Consider the following 16,539-nt stretch of genomic DNA (forward strand, 5'->3'; position numbering starts at 1 on the left):
TGTCTAGGTTATGGCTTGAATGGAAAACTGAGGTTGTGGACATGGTGGTATCTTTTGTGTTTGGTTATACGGATTGAACTGGCCTGGCACTAGGTTGATCTGGAGGTTTGACCATGACATCCAGAGGGAGGTTTGGTTGCATCAAGATTCGGTCTTTGGGGGAAAATTGATAGAATGTGCAGCGGAAGAAGGGAAAGTGGAAACACAGGAAAGAGAGTGAGAGAGAGAGATGGAGAGGAAACACAGGTGAGAACCTGCTCTCAATATCATCACCAAAAGGAATACATGTCCCGAGCAAGAGGGGAGAACCTTGTAAGTGAGGGACTGCAGCTAGGCAAGCTAGGCAAGCAATGAAATACGAGGGAGGCATGCCGGCTATATATACCTCTATATGAAGGCAGCCGACTGGTGATACATATCTCCACGACTGGGAAAAATACCTAGGACCATAAATGGGGAATAAATATGGGTAAAATACATGTGAGGGGTGACCAGCCCCTCAGACTAACATGGTCAGCCTTAGAGGCTAAAATAGGACACCAAATAGGAAGCCAACAAGTAGGGGATGATATCTAACACCCCCTCTCAGCACCGGATGCTGAGCAAACTCCAAGAATCCAGAAACGCCGTCCTCGATCAAAGATGAAAGACTGCAGAAACAGGTACCAAGAAAGCTCCACAAGCAATCTCCTCAGTAACTCAGCTACAAAAGCAACAGAACAAGCTGCCAGGTACACCGCTCCTCTAGAAGAAAACAACCATATAGGCTGCGACGTGCTGCTCCAAATAATGGTTCCAAACCCAAGTGTAAGAACACTCCCCGAAGTCGAATGTTGTGTATCCAGCTTGGAGAAGGTATGAGAAACCTCATAACCAACCAAGATCAGATCATATATATAATCAATCCTGGGAGAAGCAAACTGCTCCTCACTGGAACCCTCAAAAGAAATAGAGTCAATCTGCTCCAACTCTGTACCAAGAGTAGCCAAATGCTGTATAAAAGCATCCTTTGAAAAGGTCGGCATCGCAAGATGTAAAGACTCTGTAGAAAAGATGGGGTCCATTTGCTCAAACTCCATAACATGAGTTGCCCAATGCTGTACATAAGTACACGCCACTGAGGTGGGCATCACAAGATGAAAGGACTCCACATCCCCCTCTGAAAAAAGATATCGTCGGATTGATATAAGTCCAACTTGATTCTGATCCAAATCCAAAAAACTTTGAAAGTACCACTGTGCCCCAAGCACGGTTAGCAACCACAGATCCAAAGCATCCCACTGGGTCCAAAAAACCATCCTCCAAAACAACAAGCCAGCAGAACTGGCAGGGGGAGGGGCATCCTTAGAAGCATCACAAAGAGAGGCAAAGGTAGACTCCTCACAATGAGGAAGGGAAGCAGGAATATAGATTGCAGTGATAACAAAGTCCTCAAAAGCATCACAGATAGTAGAAGACTGTCCAGAAGTAGAACCAGATCCCAAGAATCAGCAACTAATAAAGGATCCATGTGAAAGGATCACGCCGCAAAAGGGCAAAACACCCTCCTTGTTCTGCAAACACTGCAAAGAACACAAGCTCGGACAAAATAAACTCTTCTTAGGATCTCTAAAAAGATCACTGCTCTCCTCCAAAATCAATAAACTCCTATCAAAGAAGAAAGTCTCCACAGATACAACACAGCTCCTGAATCTGATCCTCAAGTGAAGTAGCTGGAGAAAGGCGCCCTCTGAGTGCAGAAAACTCCTATGGGAAGCAAAACGCAGTCAAAACACTGCTATCCAGCAAAAAAAATAGCACTCCACCGCCAACAGAAGGCAAGGAACATGTAGAAACCGGGAAACCGTGTAGGCCAGGAACAAAACACAGGTATAGATGCTCCAAAATCAGCAAAAAGCTGATTGAAAACTGAAACTCAGAATCCTCTTCAAGTACCAAACTGCCTCCAAGCCACAATCCAATCAAGAAACCCCCTCTGCAAGTGATCTGTGTGCACTGGAGAAGAAAACACAGCCAAACAAGGGACATGAAAGTGGGGCTTGCCTTGCGTTCATGATCATACCGATTGCATGCTACATTGGTATCAGAGCTTTTGGTTGTGACCAAGCTTGACTACCTACAGTGAGAGCATTCTGTGAATGGTAAAATTGAGGTGAAGAAAAGGTACCCAGCCCAGAAGAAGAAAGAAGCTTTAAAGATGGCATCGCTGCACAAGAACGTGTCCACGAAGGCACCACTACAGAAGAATGTGTCCACAAAGACTCAACAAAAGAAGAAACGCTTTCACAAAGCACTAACATTTTCCTTCAATAGCGGATGGAACAAAAGAGGCTACTGAAGTTACAACTACAGCAGGAGAAAGAAGCAAAAAAGCATAAAGAGCAGCCTAAACAGTAGGGTCCTCAAAATTTTGAACACATGCTTCTTCTCAAAGAGCTTGAAAAAACCCAAAGTTATTGAGGAGAAGAGGTGTTGATGACATTAATTGCATAGCCAACAGAAGAGCAAGAGTCTGAGAAGGAGCGAGAACCCGATTTGGTGGCAACACCAGGGATTCAAAGTTATGCAAGCCTTAGAGATCATTCCTAGGGAAGGATGCAGAGATTTCAAGTTATGAGATTTGTACAATGACCAATGTCCCAAAGGATGTGATCCATTGGAGGAAGAAGAGATAGAAGAGCGTAAGTTGTGCCTATAGTTGGACCAATTTGCAGTTAGATAATCCTACCAGCCCACCTGCAACATGCATACATATGAGCGTGAATACTCACGATTAACGGTAAGCAACAAAGATAGAAGAAGAGAGAGACTCTTTACCAAACAAACTCCTACTGTATATTAAAAAATGAATGAGTATTTACAATGATTGGCAAGGATCCAAAGTAGATATGAGCCTTGAATGCTCTGCATAAATTGAAGCCTAGCGTCCATTATGTGTGTTATTGGAAATGCTGATTTGGAGGCGTACTTGGCTAATTGTGATGTCGTGACTGCATGCCCTTGGTCTTGGCTCTACAACCTCTTTCTCTGAATGCTTACAAATGACCATATAGTCACAAGGGACGGGGGACAGTGACGGGGGACGGGGACGGGGACGGGGACGGGGACGGGGACGGGACGGGGGACGGCCATAAGTAGGGAACGGGGACGGGGGAGGGAACGGCACTCAAAAAATACTTTTTTTTAAAAATTTTTCTACTCCACTTATTCTACTTTGGAAGTACATCAAAATGAGCACAAATTTACACTAAAATGGTAAGCTTTTGAGTCATATTAATAATTAAGTGGATACAAAATGAGTCATGACTCAAGAGTCAGGACTTCGGAGTCAGGACTAAGCCTTAAGGAGGCAAAATACATGGACGGACTCAAATGAGTCAATGACAAAAAAGTGCTGAAGACTAGAGGCTAGAGGCTAGAGCTAAGTAGTAAGGCCCATGAATCATGATCCATGAATGATCATCCACGTGAAGTGCTCGCCTCATGGTCATGGGTAGCTTGTGCCAAAGAAGCATCAAGCTCATCCTCAGTCTCATCCTCACTGGCATGCTGCTCCTGCACCTCATCCTCTTGTTGCTTTTCTTGTTGACTCATCTCCCACTCGGTGAAGGAATCTGCCTTCTTGGTCACGCTCTTGCAAAGCATTCGCAAGTTCGCGTTGACGAAGACAAGGTCATTGGCACGCTCTACCCCGAGTCGGTTCCTCTTCCTAGAGGCAATGTGGCTGTAGGTACTCCAAAGTTGCTCCAAGCAAGAGGAGCTGACGGCCTGGCTAAGTATGCGGATGGCAAGCTGCTGCAGCTCCGGTCCATCCGAACCAAAGTCCTCCCACCATAGAGCAGCACCAACTTTGGAGCGGTCAACCTGTGCATCATGACAGCCATAGGAGCCATGAAATGACCTGTACATCGAAAGCTGGTCCCTGATCTTGCGCCATCAGGCACAAGACGATCCAAGATGATCCTCCATCCAGCGCTCACCTCCCGGTCGCTCTCTTGCTTGTTGCCTTGGAATTCTGGGTCCACCACATAAGCTGCTGAATGCAATGGAGAGTAGTAGGAATTCCACCTTCCTAGACACAAGGCATGGATCTCCTCGTATCTGTCTTCGTCAGGCACGAAGTCTTTCAACTTCTCTATCATGCGATCCATGGCCTCGTAGACCTTGCCTATGCATGGTTGCATAGCGTCTACAATCCTCAATAGGTGGACTATGGGCCTCACCATAGCATCTGTGGTCTTCACACGCTCCCACCAAGAGGCGTCATCCGCCCGTAGCCTACACTCTTGGCTAGTGTTTGTATGGGACTCTTGCATGGCGACAAACTCGTCGCTAAGGAAAAGCCCCCTCAAAGCACCGCTACAATCCTTCAACCGGCCCAACATGAGAAAGTTGTAGGCAAACTGGGTGTCGGAATATTTGAGGAGAGAGAGACATGACCTCTTGTTGAACTCAGTTCCCGTCTCTTCTTGGGCGTGACATTCGTGCAAAACCTCACCTCATGCCCACTCTCATGCAAGAGGTGGGCTCGCACTTTGTCGGCGCCACCCGTTCGCCGGTACGGGCAAAGCTTGCATACCCATGGCCGAGAACGGCCTCCATGAACGGATGTGGTGTAGTTAACCTCCTCCCACCATGTCCATCCCGTTGTCCTTCTACGAGAAGCCCCGGCACGTGAGGAGGATGCCATGGTTGAAGATGGCTTGACTCTTGAGCCTTGAGAGAGAGAGAGAGAGAGAGAGAGAGAGAGAAAGAAAGAAAGAAAGAAAGATTTTATTAACGTCTTCCAAAAGACCGAACTCGGCCTATGAGACAAATCGGAGTACATGTATGGGGTATCCTCTGTCATCCCAACAAAATGAAAAAGTACTGAATAAAAAAGCTGAATTTGGGTGTGTAGGGGATGGAGCTCTATTACTAGGAGAATGCAAAGCTATATGCATGGAGTATACAATCATGATATGCAACCTAGCTAGCTCCATCCTGTACCATACTGGGGGTATAAAATGGTATACATCAGTGAAGGGGGTGTCCACAGCTCCCTGAAGAACATGCCTGGGTGTGCTCTGAAGCGAGCCAGTCGCTCCTCACCCTCTCTGTGAAACTGAGCTCTGATCTCTGTCATCTCTCTCTGGTATAGGCGTGGTGTCCGAAAGCCAGGTGTCCTCTGTCTCCTGCAGGCTCTAAGTGTCTCTCTCTCTCTGGAGAGAGAGAGAGAGAGCCTAGAGGCTTGGAAGTTGGAAGACTCGAAGAGTCAAGACTCAAGAGGCCTACCACAATGCCCATTGGCAGGAGGCCCATGGGAGTCACATCAGATTGGGCACGCACACTCCAGAAAAGAAAGAAAGAAAGAAAGATTTTATTAACGTCTTCCAAAAGACCGAACTCGGCCTATGAGACAAATCGGAGTACCTGTATGGGGTATCCTCTGTCATCCCAACAAAATGAAAAAGTACTGAACAATAAAAAGCTGAATCTGGGTGTGCAGGACGCCCTCCTCGTTTCGTCGGACCTTGACACCCCCAGCTCATCAACCCCGGATTTAGGAGGTCCTGGCATGCCATCAAGTAGCCTCATCCTCACAGCGGACTATTGACATCTCTAGCCTTCTTGTATCACCCATGATGGACATCGTGAATGGGTCCTTGCCTGGCAGTGGATTGTCTTGAAATTACACTCATACAAACTGATGTGTGTGGTCCCATACCATCACTTAGGAAGCATCTTTGTTTTGTGACCTTCATTGATGATTAGTCTAAGGTGTTTATTTGTTTTCAGCATTATGTAGCAGGAGCTGAAAATGAAACAGGTTGTAGAGTGCAAACTGTCCACTCAGATCGAGGGGGGGAATACATGCCAGATGCATTCAAAGCATATTTTCGAGAGAGGCATTAAAAATGCTCATGTGCCTCTACAACCCAGTTCATGAAGAGCGGACAGCTTTGGAAGAAGCTAGAATAGTGCCTCAGGGGCTGGTCCTTACATTGCAAGAGAGTAAACTCCAGCTCCTCTTCATAGATAGTAGGACATGGGCTGGTTTCAGAAATGCTAGAGAACATGCATATGTGACCTGGAGGAGTCGTCTTTATGACACAATGAGTTAGACTCTTATGAGGAGGCTCAAGAGGATGAGCACTGGCAAGAAGCCATGGAACAGGAAATCAATGCTATCCAGAAAAATAGCACATGGGATCTAGTGGATTTACCTCGTGGCAAGAAGCCAATTGGTACAAAGTGGGTTTATGAAGTCAATAGAAAGTCTGATCATACCATTGATAGGTACAAGTCTAGACTTGTTGCTAAAGGTATGCCTAGCAGAAAGGCATAGATTATGATGAGACTTTTGCACCTACGTCCCACTATTAGATGTGTTGTTGCTTTGGTTGCCCATCATGGATGGAGGGTGCACAAGTTGGACATTAAGACAACCTTTCTCAATGGAGACTTGTAGGAAGAAGTTTAAGTGAGTTAACCTATTGGTTTTGTGGTGCCTGGCCAAGAAGGCAAAATATGAGCCTCGTATGAGAAGATACACTCTTATTTGGCCAGCAAGGTTTAAAAAACAGTCCAACTAAGAGCACCTTCTATGTTAAAGAGGATCATGGGGTTTGACTTGTGCTCATACTGTATGTGGATGACATGCTATTGACTGGGATCGGTGAGGATGCCATTTCAGCTTTCAAAGCTGAATTAAAGACCTCATTTGAGATGTCAGTTCTAGGTCTCTTGCACTACTATTTGGGCATACAGTTTGTGCAGCTAGATGAAGGCATTATGATGGTTCAAACAATATTATCTTTATCCCACTAGGGTGTATGCTCTAATTGGGTTGTACATGGACATAGCTTAAAGCTACAACCACCTAAAGGGCAAGTTCCGGGGTGAGTTTTCACCAATTGGGCAGCTTTTTGGACACCCAGACTAGTGGCAGCCAGGAGCCTATATTTAGCATGTTATTCGGTTGTGGGCCAGTCCAACCCTACAGACAAACCAGCCCTACAACAACCAATATAAGGGCAGGTTGAGGGTCATTTAGGGCACTCAGAGACAATGTTGTGCACAGATGGCTCCTAGGCAAATTAGCCAATATCTCGATCAGCAGAGAGCATCTTCCATGAGGAGACAGGCAGGTGAAATTTTGTTAAGGGTGCCAGGTAGCTGTAATGACTGGGACATAGCAGAAGGGGCAACGCATGAATGCTGAAGTTCTTGTGTAGTTTCTTTCCAGCAGTTTGAAGGTTTTATCATAATTTAGTTAATTACAATTTTTCAAATGTTTTGAATCACGCTTAATGTTGCTCATTAAGAAGTGGGTGTTTATTGGCAGATGAATGAAGAGGAGACTTCCCTTTTTGATGTCTTGTGGCTACTTCTTGCGAGTGTCATCTTTGTACCTATTTTTCAGAAGCTTCCTGGTGGTGAGTCTAAGCTGGATCTATGCCTCTTCGTTTGTTGCTTCAATGTTTGTCTAAACTGTTCGCACACTTTTAGTTTCTGTGTGTTGTTGAAGTGCTGTTTAAATGAGGATTGACAGCAACATATTACATATTATGAACACCTCTGATTTGCATGACAGGCCTGTTCTCTGTCATGCAAAGGGAACTCTTGAGGATTTACAGCAACATATTATGATCCAGTGTGAAGGATTTCTGCAGTTTGCATGGAGGCATGCATCCAATTTCGTTTCAGCAACCAGTTTTATGAAGATGGGAAATTTTTTGGACTATGAACTCAGCAAGAGGGGATGCCATGTGTGCGCGGGTCCCACTCCCATGACCTAGGTAGATGAGTAGATTTCAATGAAATGCTTGATAGGTTATTTGGAGCTTCTCTTCCAAAGGACAGCCTTGGTCATTCTTCCCAAAGAGCACTTAGAGATCAGAGGCTCCTAGCAAGAAGAACTTCATTGCTTGTAGTAAAGAAAGTTATTGCTCAAATGCCTCGTTTCTCTTCTGTAATTCAAACATAGTAGCCCTTAGGAAATTTATTTGATCGCTGCCTTTTTCCTCTAGAAGCAGAGTTGTGTGCTTTGTGATGATGCATGGCAGGTCTTTCATGCTGCTACATTAGTGTTGGCACACACTCAGACACAACAGTACTTACTAGAATCTCTTCTTGATCAGCAAAGAGGAAATGTCACGTTCATCAGTTCTCAGATGCATGTGCCATGACTATTGAGGCCATACACGAGGTAGACTAGGTGAGTGTTTGCCACTATCAAGCCCTAGTTGATTATGGGACAAGGCCATGGAGTGTATAGGTAGGCAGGGTAGTAGTAGGTACAGTGTGATAGGAAAAGTTAGTGCCTGCAGGCAAATGCCTATGAGAATGTGCAGGAAACAGAAGAGTTAAGTATGGAGGTTGAGCAGGGAGAAGTGGTGCAAATGGGCCATAAATGTGCTAGAAAAGTGCCTCACCATAGTATATGGTCGGACCAAGAAATATAGCCGGAAAACCGAGTTTAAGGGGGTCCTTTATACCTGAAAAATTGGAATAAAGAGACCAATTGCAACGAGTTCATCCTCTAAAATGATTCAGCATCCACTTTCCTCCTCACTGTGCATTTGGTTTGCCGAGCACTCAGCTCACTTAGAGCAACAGAGGCCAACAATAATCAGCCCTAGAATCAGTCCAGATATAGCAGCAAAGAGGACGACTTTAGGTACATGCAGAAGTGGAGAAAACAAGTGTTTTGCTCTGTTCCTGGCCTGGTAAACACGGAGAGCTTGGTCTCAGCAGATATCAGCCAATTCAGCCTTGTACTCTCACATTCTCACATCAGTAAAGCAAATACTTCGTGGGGGGGCGTCTTGACCAGTGGGACCCAGCGCTGGTGTTGTGTGTGTAGTTGGTCAAGAGTTTCTTGCTGTGTATACATGTTTTATTTATTAATTAATTGCTTCCTTAAGAGCACCTTGACGGCTGTCTCCAAGGCATTAGGCTCGTGGTTTGAGCTTACCTCATCGCCTTGGGTGAGAAAGGGTCTGGCACTCCAAGTGGAGAGAAAGGCAGCATGCTGCTTCTGCATAAACTGTGAGCAGCCTTGGAGGTCTGCTGAGTCTGGTACTTCGTGTAGGATTGTAGGGATTCAAGGAAATCAAGACACATTTCTTGTCCCAACTCTCAACTGCTTCTAACTGCCTTTGTTTTGTAATAATAGTATGTTGTCACTCCCACTCCTCTCTGCCTTAGAGTTTGACTTGGAAGCTGAATCAGCTATGCTTTGCAGGTTCTAGGTCAATTTGTGTTTCAGTGGAACAACATTCTTTTGTGTGCAGGGCTGGTTATCAATGCTTATCTTGTTTTTGTAGGTAGTCCTGTGCTGGGGTACCTGGCAGCTGGCGTATTGATCGGGCCATATTCTTTGTCAATCATACGTCATGTTCATGGAACAAAAGCGATTGCAGAGTTTGGTGTAGTGTTTTTGCTCTTTAATATTGGACTTGAGGTAATTTCAATGTTGTCAGCTAATGTATTTGGATTTTTTTTTCCAAAACTATTGGAGTATCAATTCATTTGCTTCTCAAATTGGTTTTGTGCTAATCTCAAATTGTTGGAAATCTATGTATGCCCATGCTCCAGATGGTTTTTGTTTTTAGTTGAAGCGTGTTGGTTAGTGTTACATGCCTAGTGGAAGATCACTGATTGGGCGTGCTTAAGATGCAATTAACTTCAATGAGAGAGAGAGAGAGAGAGAGAGAGAGAGAGAGAGAGAGAGAGAGAAATGAAATGAAATGAAATGTTATATTAACGTCTTCAAAAGGCCATAATGACCTATGAGACCAAAAGTTACATCATGGTGGATCTGATACAATGTCTGGATAAAAAAACCCAGAAAATGAAAAATAAAGATGATACTACTGGCACCTAGAAAATGAAACTGGAACTGGAAGGTACACTATGGAGGTACCTCCATCTCATAATATGTGCCGCATCGGACACTGGCGGATCTCCTCAATATCCTCTGTGAGAGAGAGAGAGAGAGAGAGAGAGAGAGAGAGAAAGAAAGAAAGAAAGATTTTATTAACGTCTTCCAAAAGACCGAACTCGGCCTATGAGACAAATCGGAGTACCTGTATGGGGTATCCTCTGTCATCCCAACAAAATGAAAAAGCACTGAATAAAAAAAAGCTGAATCTGGGTGTGGAGGGGATGGAGCTCTACTACTAGGAGAATGCAAAGCTATATGCATGGAGTATACAATCATGATATGCAACCTAGCTAGCTCCATCCTGTACCATACTGGGGGTATAAAATGGTATACATCAGTGAAGGGGGTGTCCACAGCTCCCTGAAGAACATGCCTGGGTGTGCTCTGAAGCGAGCCAGTCGCTCCGCACCCTCTCTGTGAAACTGAGCTCTGATCTCTGTCATCTCTCTCTGGTATAGGCGTGGTGTTCGAAAGCCAGGTGTCCTCTGTCTCCTGCGGGCTCTAAGTGTCTCTGCTCTCTGGAGAGTAATTCCCTGCCGTGTAGACATTGCACCTGATTGGGTCCCAATCCACCCATTTAAGGGCCCCCACCTGATATCTGCCCGTTGTTATTGGATTATAAGCGAGTGCAAAGTATTGCTACCACAATGATGACTTGACAGAGCATCTAGACCTGTGCGGAATTGTATTGGCTAAATTCCAAAGCAGGGCCCAGTCTCACGTAGACTACTGCTTGGATCTCATAGGTCAAGCCCAGTCTCACACAGGGCAATGTTGAACCTAGGGACAACGATCCCTGGTCTTCAATCACCTCGAAGCACCAGCAACAGTAGTACTCTTCATAGCCTCCAGGTTCAACAGAGCTCTCTCTCCAATGATAGTACAAGTGGCAGGAGCAGCAGGATCAGCCCGTACAATGCTCGAAACAGACCGTACACCCTCTTGAACAGTTCGGGCAGGTCCTGGCCAGGTGTGGGAGCAGGCGTCTAGAGCCCTGCAAAATGCCAACCACCAGTCAATTGACAAAAGCATTGACACGATCTTACAGCGAGTAGTTCCGGGGGTGTCACCGATGCTACAAGAGAAGCGTCGTGGCCGGAGGCGCCCTGAGCGCAGGTGGGCCGCTGCTGACTGTGCCATCCGGCGGAGGGTGGCTAGTGGCGCTGCAGTGAAGTGCGCTGACGTTGGTGGTCCTCGCCGACTGCAACTAGCAGAAGGGGCGGCACAGAGGTGGATGCCAATGGATCTGGGCCGTTGGTGGCTCTGCATGACGGTGGTTGGCCGGTGTAGTGACATAGGGGCGGAGTTGCTGCTCAGCAAAAATGCATCATGGTATGAAAAAAACGCATCATGGAATAAGAGAAGAAAAATGCAGAGGTGGTGAGTTAAAACGCAATTATGATGATGGTGGTTCACCCTAGCTCTGATACCATGTTGGTATCTTGAGGATTGGAGAGCAAGCTATGAAGGGTGGAAGATACCCATGATGTGAGTGGGAAAGAGAGATGAGGGTTCAAGGAGAGAGATGAAGTTCAAGCCGAGAGAGAGAGAGAGAGAGAGAGAGAGAGAGAGAGAGAGAGAGAGAGAGAGAGAGAATGAGACCAAAGTGATACAATAATGTCCATGGCATATCTCATCATGGAATGGAAAATAAAACAGAACGAAAACATAAACATAGCTATCTCATCATGAGAGAGGAAGAAAGAAAGAAGGAAAGCTGTATTAACGTCTACTAGAGGCCGAACTCGACCTATGAGACAAATCAATGTACAACTGTCAATGTCTTCTGGATGTCCAGAAAAAAAAAGGACAAAATGAACATGAAATAAACCATGAAAGTACTGAGCTAGTGGGGGGGTGTGATGGATGGAGCACCACTACTATAGGCTCAGTATGCAACCTATATGCGCAGGGTATACAAGAATGCAATGCAGATCTGTCTAGCTCCAACCAGTACCATAATGTGGGTGTAATATGTGATACATAGGCGATGGTGAGGCAAAAATACCTCGGAGCATGATCTCCGGGTGTGAGTGTAAGTGAGCTAGCCGCTCCTGGATATGGTGCTGATGTCGAGCCCGTATCTCTGTGATCTCCCTCTGATGTAGTCTGGGAGTCTGGTAGCCTGGTGCTCTCGGTCTCCGTCTGGCTCGGATGTCCACAGTGCGCTGAAGTGTAACCCCCTCCTGTGTCAGGATAGGCACTGAGATAGATCTCTGGAAGAAATCAGTGAGCTGGAGCTGTTGCCCACCTCTCCCTGTGGTATGAGTCCGTAGCAGTGTCTCTCTATGGCGTTGTGTCTCTAGCAAGAATTGGCCAAATCTGCGCTGGTTTGCGGACTCCATGATCTGGCGGAGTGAGGGATGTCCAGTGAAGATGGTGGTGTATCTCTCTCTAATGACACTATATGCTGTGCATCTGCATACATAATGTTCCTCACTCTCAACCTCCTCCTGGCATAGTCTGCATATCCTCTCTGCTCTGGGGATCCGTGCTGCCCTACCTGCATCAATCTCAAGCTGGTGTGATGACACTCCGAGCTGGCCAATCACCACTCGGGCACTGTGAGGCATGTACACATCCATGTATCCAGGTCTCTGTATATTCCCATCCGCTGAGATACGCATAAACTGATCTGTGTAGTATAACATCTTCGGCGGTAGAGGCTGACTGGGTGTAATCCAAGTCTCTTGAGTGTATCGCTGCCATAAATCCATAAATCCTGCCGAAGGACTCTGTTCCTCTCACTATGAGAGAGCTGGATGTGTGGTGCATGTATATCATACTGGTGTGATCTATGTCAAGACCATGCTGAGTGAGCCACTGTATCATCTGTGAATACATGATCTCCTATCTCCACTCTCTGCGAGCTGCCTGGACGCCTCAAAAGCTCTATGTGAGAGTCGATCTGATGGCATATCTCTGATCCTCTGTATGAAGCAGATCGTCTGGAAGAGGGCCTCTACTAGCATAGGAGGTGCAGCAAACTCCGTTCGGACAATGTCATGTGGGTCGGAGGGTTTGTTGTGGATCATCCGTGAGAGCATGAGAATCTGAGGCCTCTCTATCTGAGACCATCATGGCCTTGGTTTTCCCAAGGCTCACTGTAAGCCCCCTCTGTGTGCAGAAGTCATCGAGTGCATGGAGATGGTGCTGTAATCCCATCCGCGACTCCGAGACCAGAATAATATCATCTGCATATAGCATAATGTGGACTGTGGTACCTGAGATGTCTACCCCGTCCCCACCACCGTGACCAATGAAGTCAGCCACCTCATCGATGTATAGCCCAAATAGTGTAGGAGAGAGTGGGCATCCTTGCTTCACACCTATGGTGCTAGCAATAACATCAGATAGCCCCCCAGGGCATCGTATGCGCCCGAAGACCTGCTCATATAAAGCATAGATGCCGCAAACCATCTCTGATGGGATCCCCAATGACTATAGGCGCTGGAAGAGTCTCTCTCGTGGCATCGTGTCAAATGCTTTGCGGAAATCCACAAAGCAGCAGTATAATCTCTTCTCCCCTACCCTAGCCTGGTCAATCAAACATCTCAGAGTGAATATATGGTCAATAGTGGAGAAAGCTCGTCGGAATCCAGCCTACCCTGGTGCTCGCAGTCCCTCCCTCTCTGCATATGAGCTCAACTCTGCCTCGAGCACTGCGCCATAAAGTTTGGCCAATGTATGACCAATCATGATAGTCCTGTAGTTGCTGGGGTCTAGCATGTCTCCCGCTTTGTGGAAAGGCACGATGGTGTGCATAGTCCACTCAGCTGGTAGGCCCTCCACTAGTGCCCTATTAAAAAGGTGAGCAACAAAGGGTCCCAGTGTGTCAGCTGCATAAATAAGATGCTCACTCTGTATACCTGTGTGGTCAGCCGATCTCCCATGCTGTAACCGGCGAATAGCTTTCTCTACCATCGAGGCAGTAAAGAAAGTAGAGGTGGTAGGGCGGGATTCCTGTGGTTTTGGTATGGGCGGCTACTGAGGGATATGGTAGAGGCTCTTTGCATATGTGTGCCATGTGTGTGGATCCTGAATCGGGGTACGAGGGCGAGGCTCTCATCCTGCGCCATGCAGTGGTTGCATCTCTGCTCATGGAGTAGGTGGTATATATCCCAATACTGTGCCTCCTCATATGCACGCCTCTTATAGCGTGTGAGGAACGGCTCGCCTGTCTCTGTGTAATGGTCCACAGTGCTCTCTGGGCACGGAGGTGTCTATATAGCTCTCTGCACTCATCATCATACCACCGATTTTGGGGCATGCTCCTAGATCTATCTGTGTGTGCAATGTGTGTATGATGGGGGAAGCTGCGGGTGGCGGCCGTATGTAGTAGAGATGACAGCTGGGTGGTGAGTGTGTCTAGAGGTGACAGGGGATCCATCTGGAATAGCCCGTCAAATACATGATGCTCATATATGTCTGCCAAGTCATGGGTGAAGTAGAAAGTTGTATGCGATGCCTGTGTGGGCTGTGGGTGCTGGTGTGACCATAGCTAGTGTTATCCGGCCCCATGTCCTCTGACACCCTGCAAGCTCTCGTGTCCTCCACCTCTAGTGTGTGCATCACCTCGGGGTGCTCGAAATCATAAATGTCGCACTGTCGGCTGTGTCCGTGCATTGAAGTCCCCCATAAGGAGGACTTCCCCCAGGTTGGAGTAGTGTATGATCTCATCTGAAAGGGCTGCATATGGTGACTCTCCCAATGGCATATCTCGATCCTCTAGGAGAGAAGTAGCATAGAGCAATGTATAACACCCTGTCCGTTGAGAGGTGCAGTCTAATCCACATGTATCTAGCCTCCTGGTCACGTGCTACCACCTGTAGGCGCTCCTGTAGCTCTCTCTTGAAGAGTACCGCTATACCTCCAGATCCTCTCGATGTGCTCTGCCGTGTGGTCCCCGTGTATGTAAACTCCCACTGATAGCCCTCTACTTTGGGTAGCCCCCTCTCTGGGCTCTAGTGCATCTCTGTAAGTAGTATGATGTCCCGTCCCTCCATGACCACCTCCATCCTCCCAGGATGTGTCCAAAGTGCTCCATTGCAGTTTCAAACTGCTATGTGTATGTGTGAATCTAGATCCTCCATAGCCGATGTTTCATAGGCCGCCTGGCGCTAATCGGTGGCCTTGCCATCGATGATGACACGGCCATCGCGATAGAATGCTCTCTTGCCCTCTTTCCGGGCCTGTAGGACTCTCGGCATGCATGTTTTTCTATGTTCTATCTGCATCCTTGTAAGGTCGTCATCCAAATAGATGGGATCTCCCTGTAATCCTCGTAGAATCACCCTCTTCCTCCTCATGAAGGTGACCCTCTCCGTCTCTCCTGCAAATTGTAGGATGAGGGCTCGCTTGCGTGTTGAGTCTTTCCCGGCTCTCCATGCTTTGGTGAAGGGGAGAGGGTCCTCTTCCCTGTAGCCGAGCTTCATGCATAGAATCCATGGAATGTCATCATCATGGAAAACTGAAACTGAAATTGGAAACCTAGTAACTGAAGCTAAGTCCTAGGTAAATGCATAGAACAAACAGAGGAGCATGCTATAAAGTAGACAAGAATGATCATAATGCACTCTATCCCGAATCTATGGAGGGGAGGAGTCCATGGAGGAGATCCATCATCGGGAAGGAGAGGTTGGCCACAAGATCTGAACTAGTGAAGAGAGGCTGAGAAAAGAGGCCTCCATCGTGTGTCGGTGTTGTGTAAGGATCACATCGATTTGGGCCTGATGGACTGGTGGTGGTTGTGGTCTAGGGGGCCGAGGTTGTCTCACAACTCGGAGCACTGTGGCTTACGGTAGAGTGACCCCTATGCTCCTCGATACTATCCTGGTCTGATGAAGTGCCGGATCTGCTGGTGGAGTAGGTAGAGCATGCTAGGGCTGGAAGAAGTTGGTGATCCTGAGCTGGATTGAACTAAATCGCGAGGTCTGTGCTTTGAAGAGGCTCTTTGTGTCGTCATAGCTCCAACAAGAACAAGCCTAGGCATCTCTGGTCTGGATCATAGTTGCATTCCGTACTCCTACTCATCCGTTTGGTACCTTGAATATGTACGGTATTGGTACAATGCTTTCCATACTCGTACAAAAAAAAAACCGTTTATAGTGACTAGTCATTAATAACTACTAGTGAACACATGGTATGTAGGTCGATGTTGAGGAGTTGGAGCATCACAAACAGCAACATGCCGAGGAGAGTGACATAGTACGTGATGAGCAGGAGGAGATATGCTGACAGCTTCACAATGAGCTCAAGGGCATTGATAGATGAGTGACTTGAGCTCAGCCTCAAGCGATCACCACTTCTTCAGCTCAGCAGAGTCGTCCTTCCACCTCTAAAGGCACCAGGGTTTATAATATATATATTTTTATTATATATACATTATTTTAAAAAAGTGAATGTATTGAAAGTATTGATCTTCATGTGTACTTTACGTACTCGTACACAACGCGTACCGTACCTAACGTACGCAACCACTATGGTTTGGATAATCCATGATACGGCTAATAGGACCGAACTCTTTCTGAAAAGGCAATGGTATCTCCCTCTAATCTCATATTAGACTGAGCATCGGCATACATAATGCTTCTTAGACTCTAGAGAGA

At 46.7% G+C, this 16,539-nt stretch overlaps 1 protein-coding gene across 1 annotated transcript in view; it reads left to right on the plus strand.

Moving 5' to 3' along the window:
• LOC147627804 (K(+) efflux antiporter 2, chloroplastic-like) overlaps positions 1-16,539 on the plus strand; it is a 77,859-nt gene that overhangs the window by 39,903 nt on the left and 21,417 nt on the right. Inside the window, exons 3-4 of the mRNA XM_086814775.1 lie at positions 7,328-7,418; positions 9,312-9,448. Coding sequence (XP_086670901.1) covers positions 7,328-7,418; positions 9,312-9,448 — 228 coding nt within the window. The remainder of the gene's footprint in view (positions 1-7,327; positions 7,419-9,311; positions 9,449-16,539) is intronic.

Source organism: Cibotium barometz, chromosome 20 (assembly GCF_041138505.1).
Source record: "Cibotium barometz isolate CiBa-2024 chromosome 20, ASM4113850v1, whole genome shotgun sequence".
NCBI classification, from domain to species: Eukaryota; Viridiplantae; Streptophyta; class Polypodiopsida; order Cyatheales; family Cibotiaceae; genus Cibotium; species Cibotium barometz.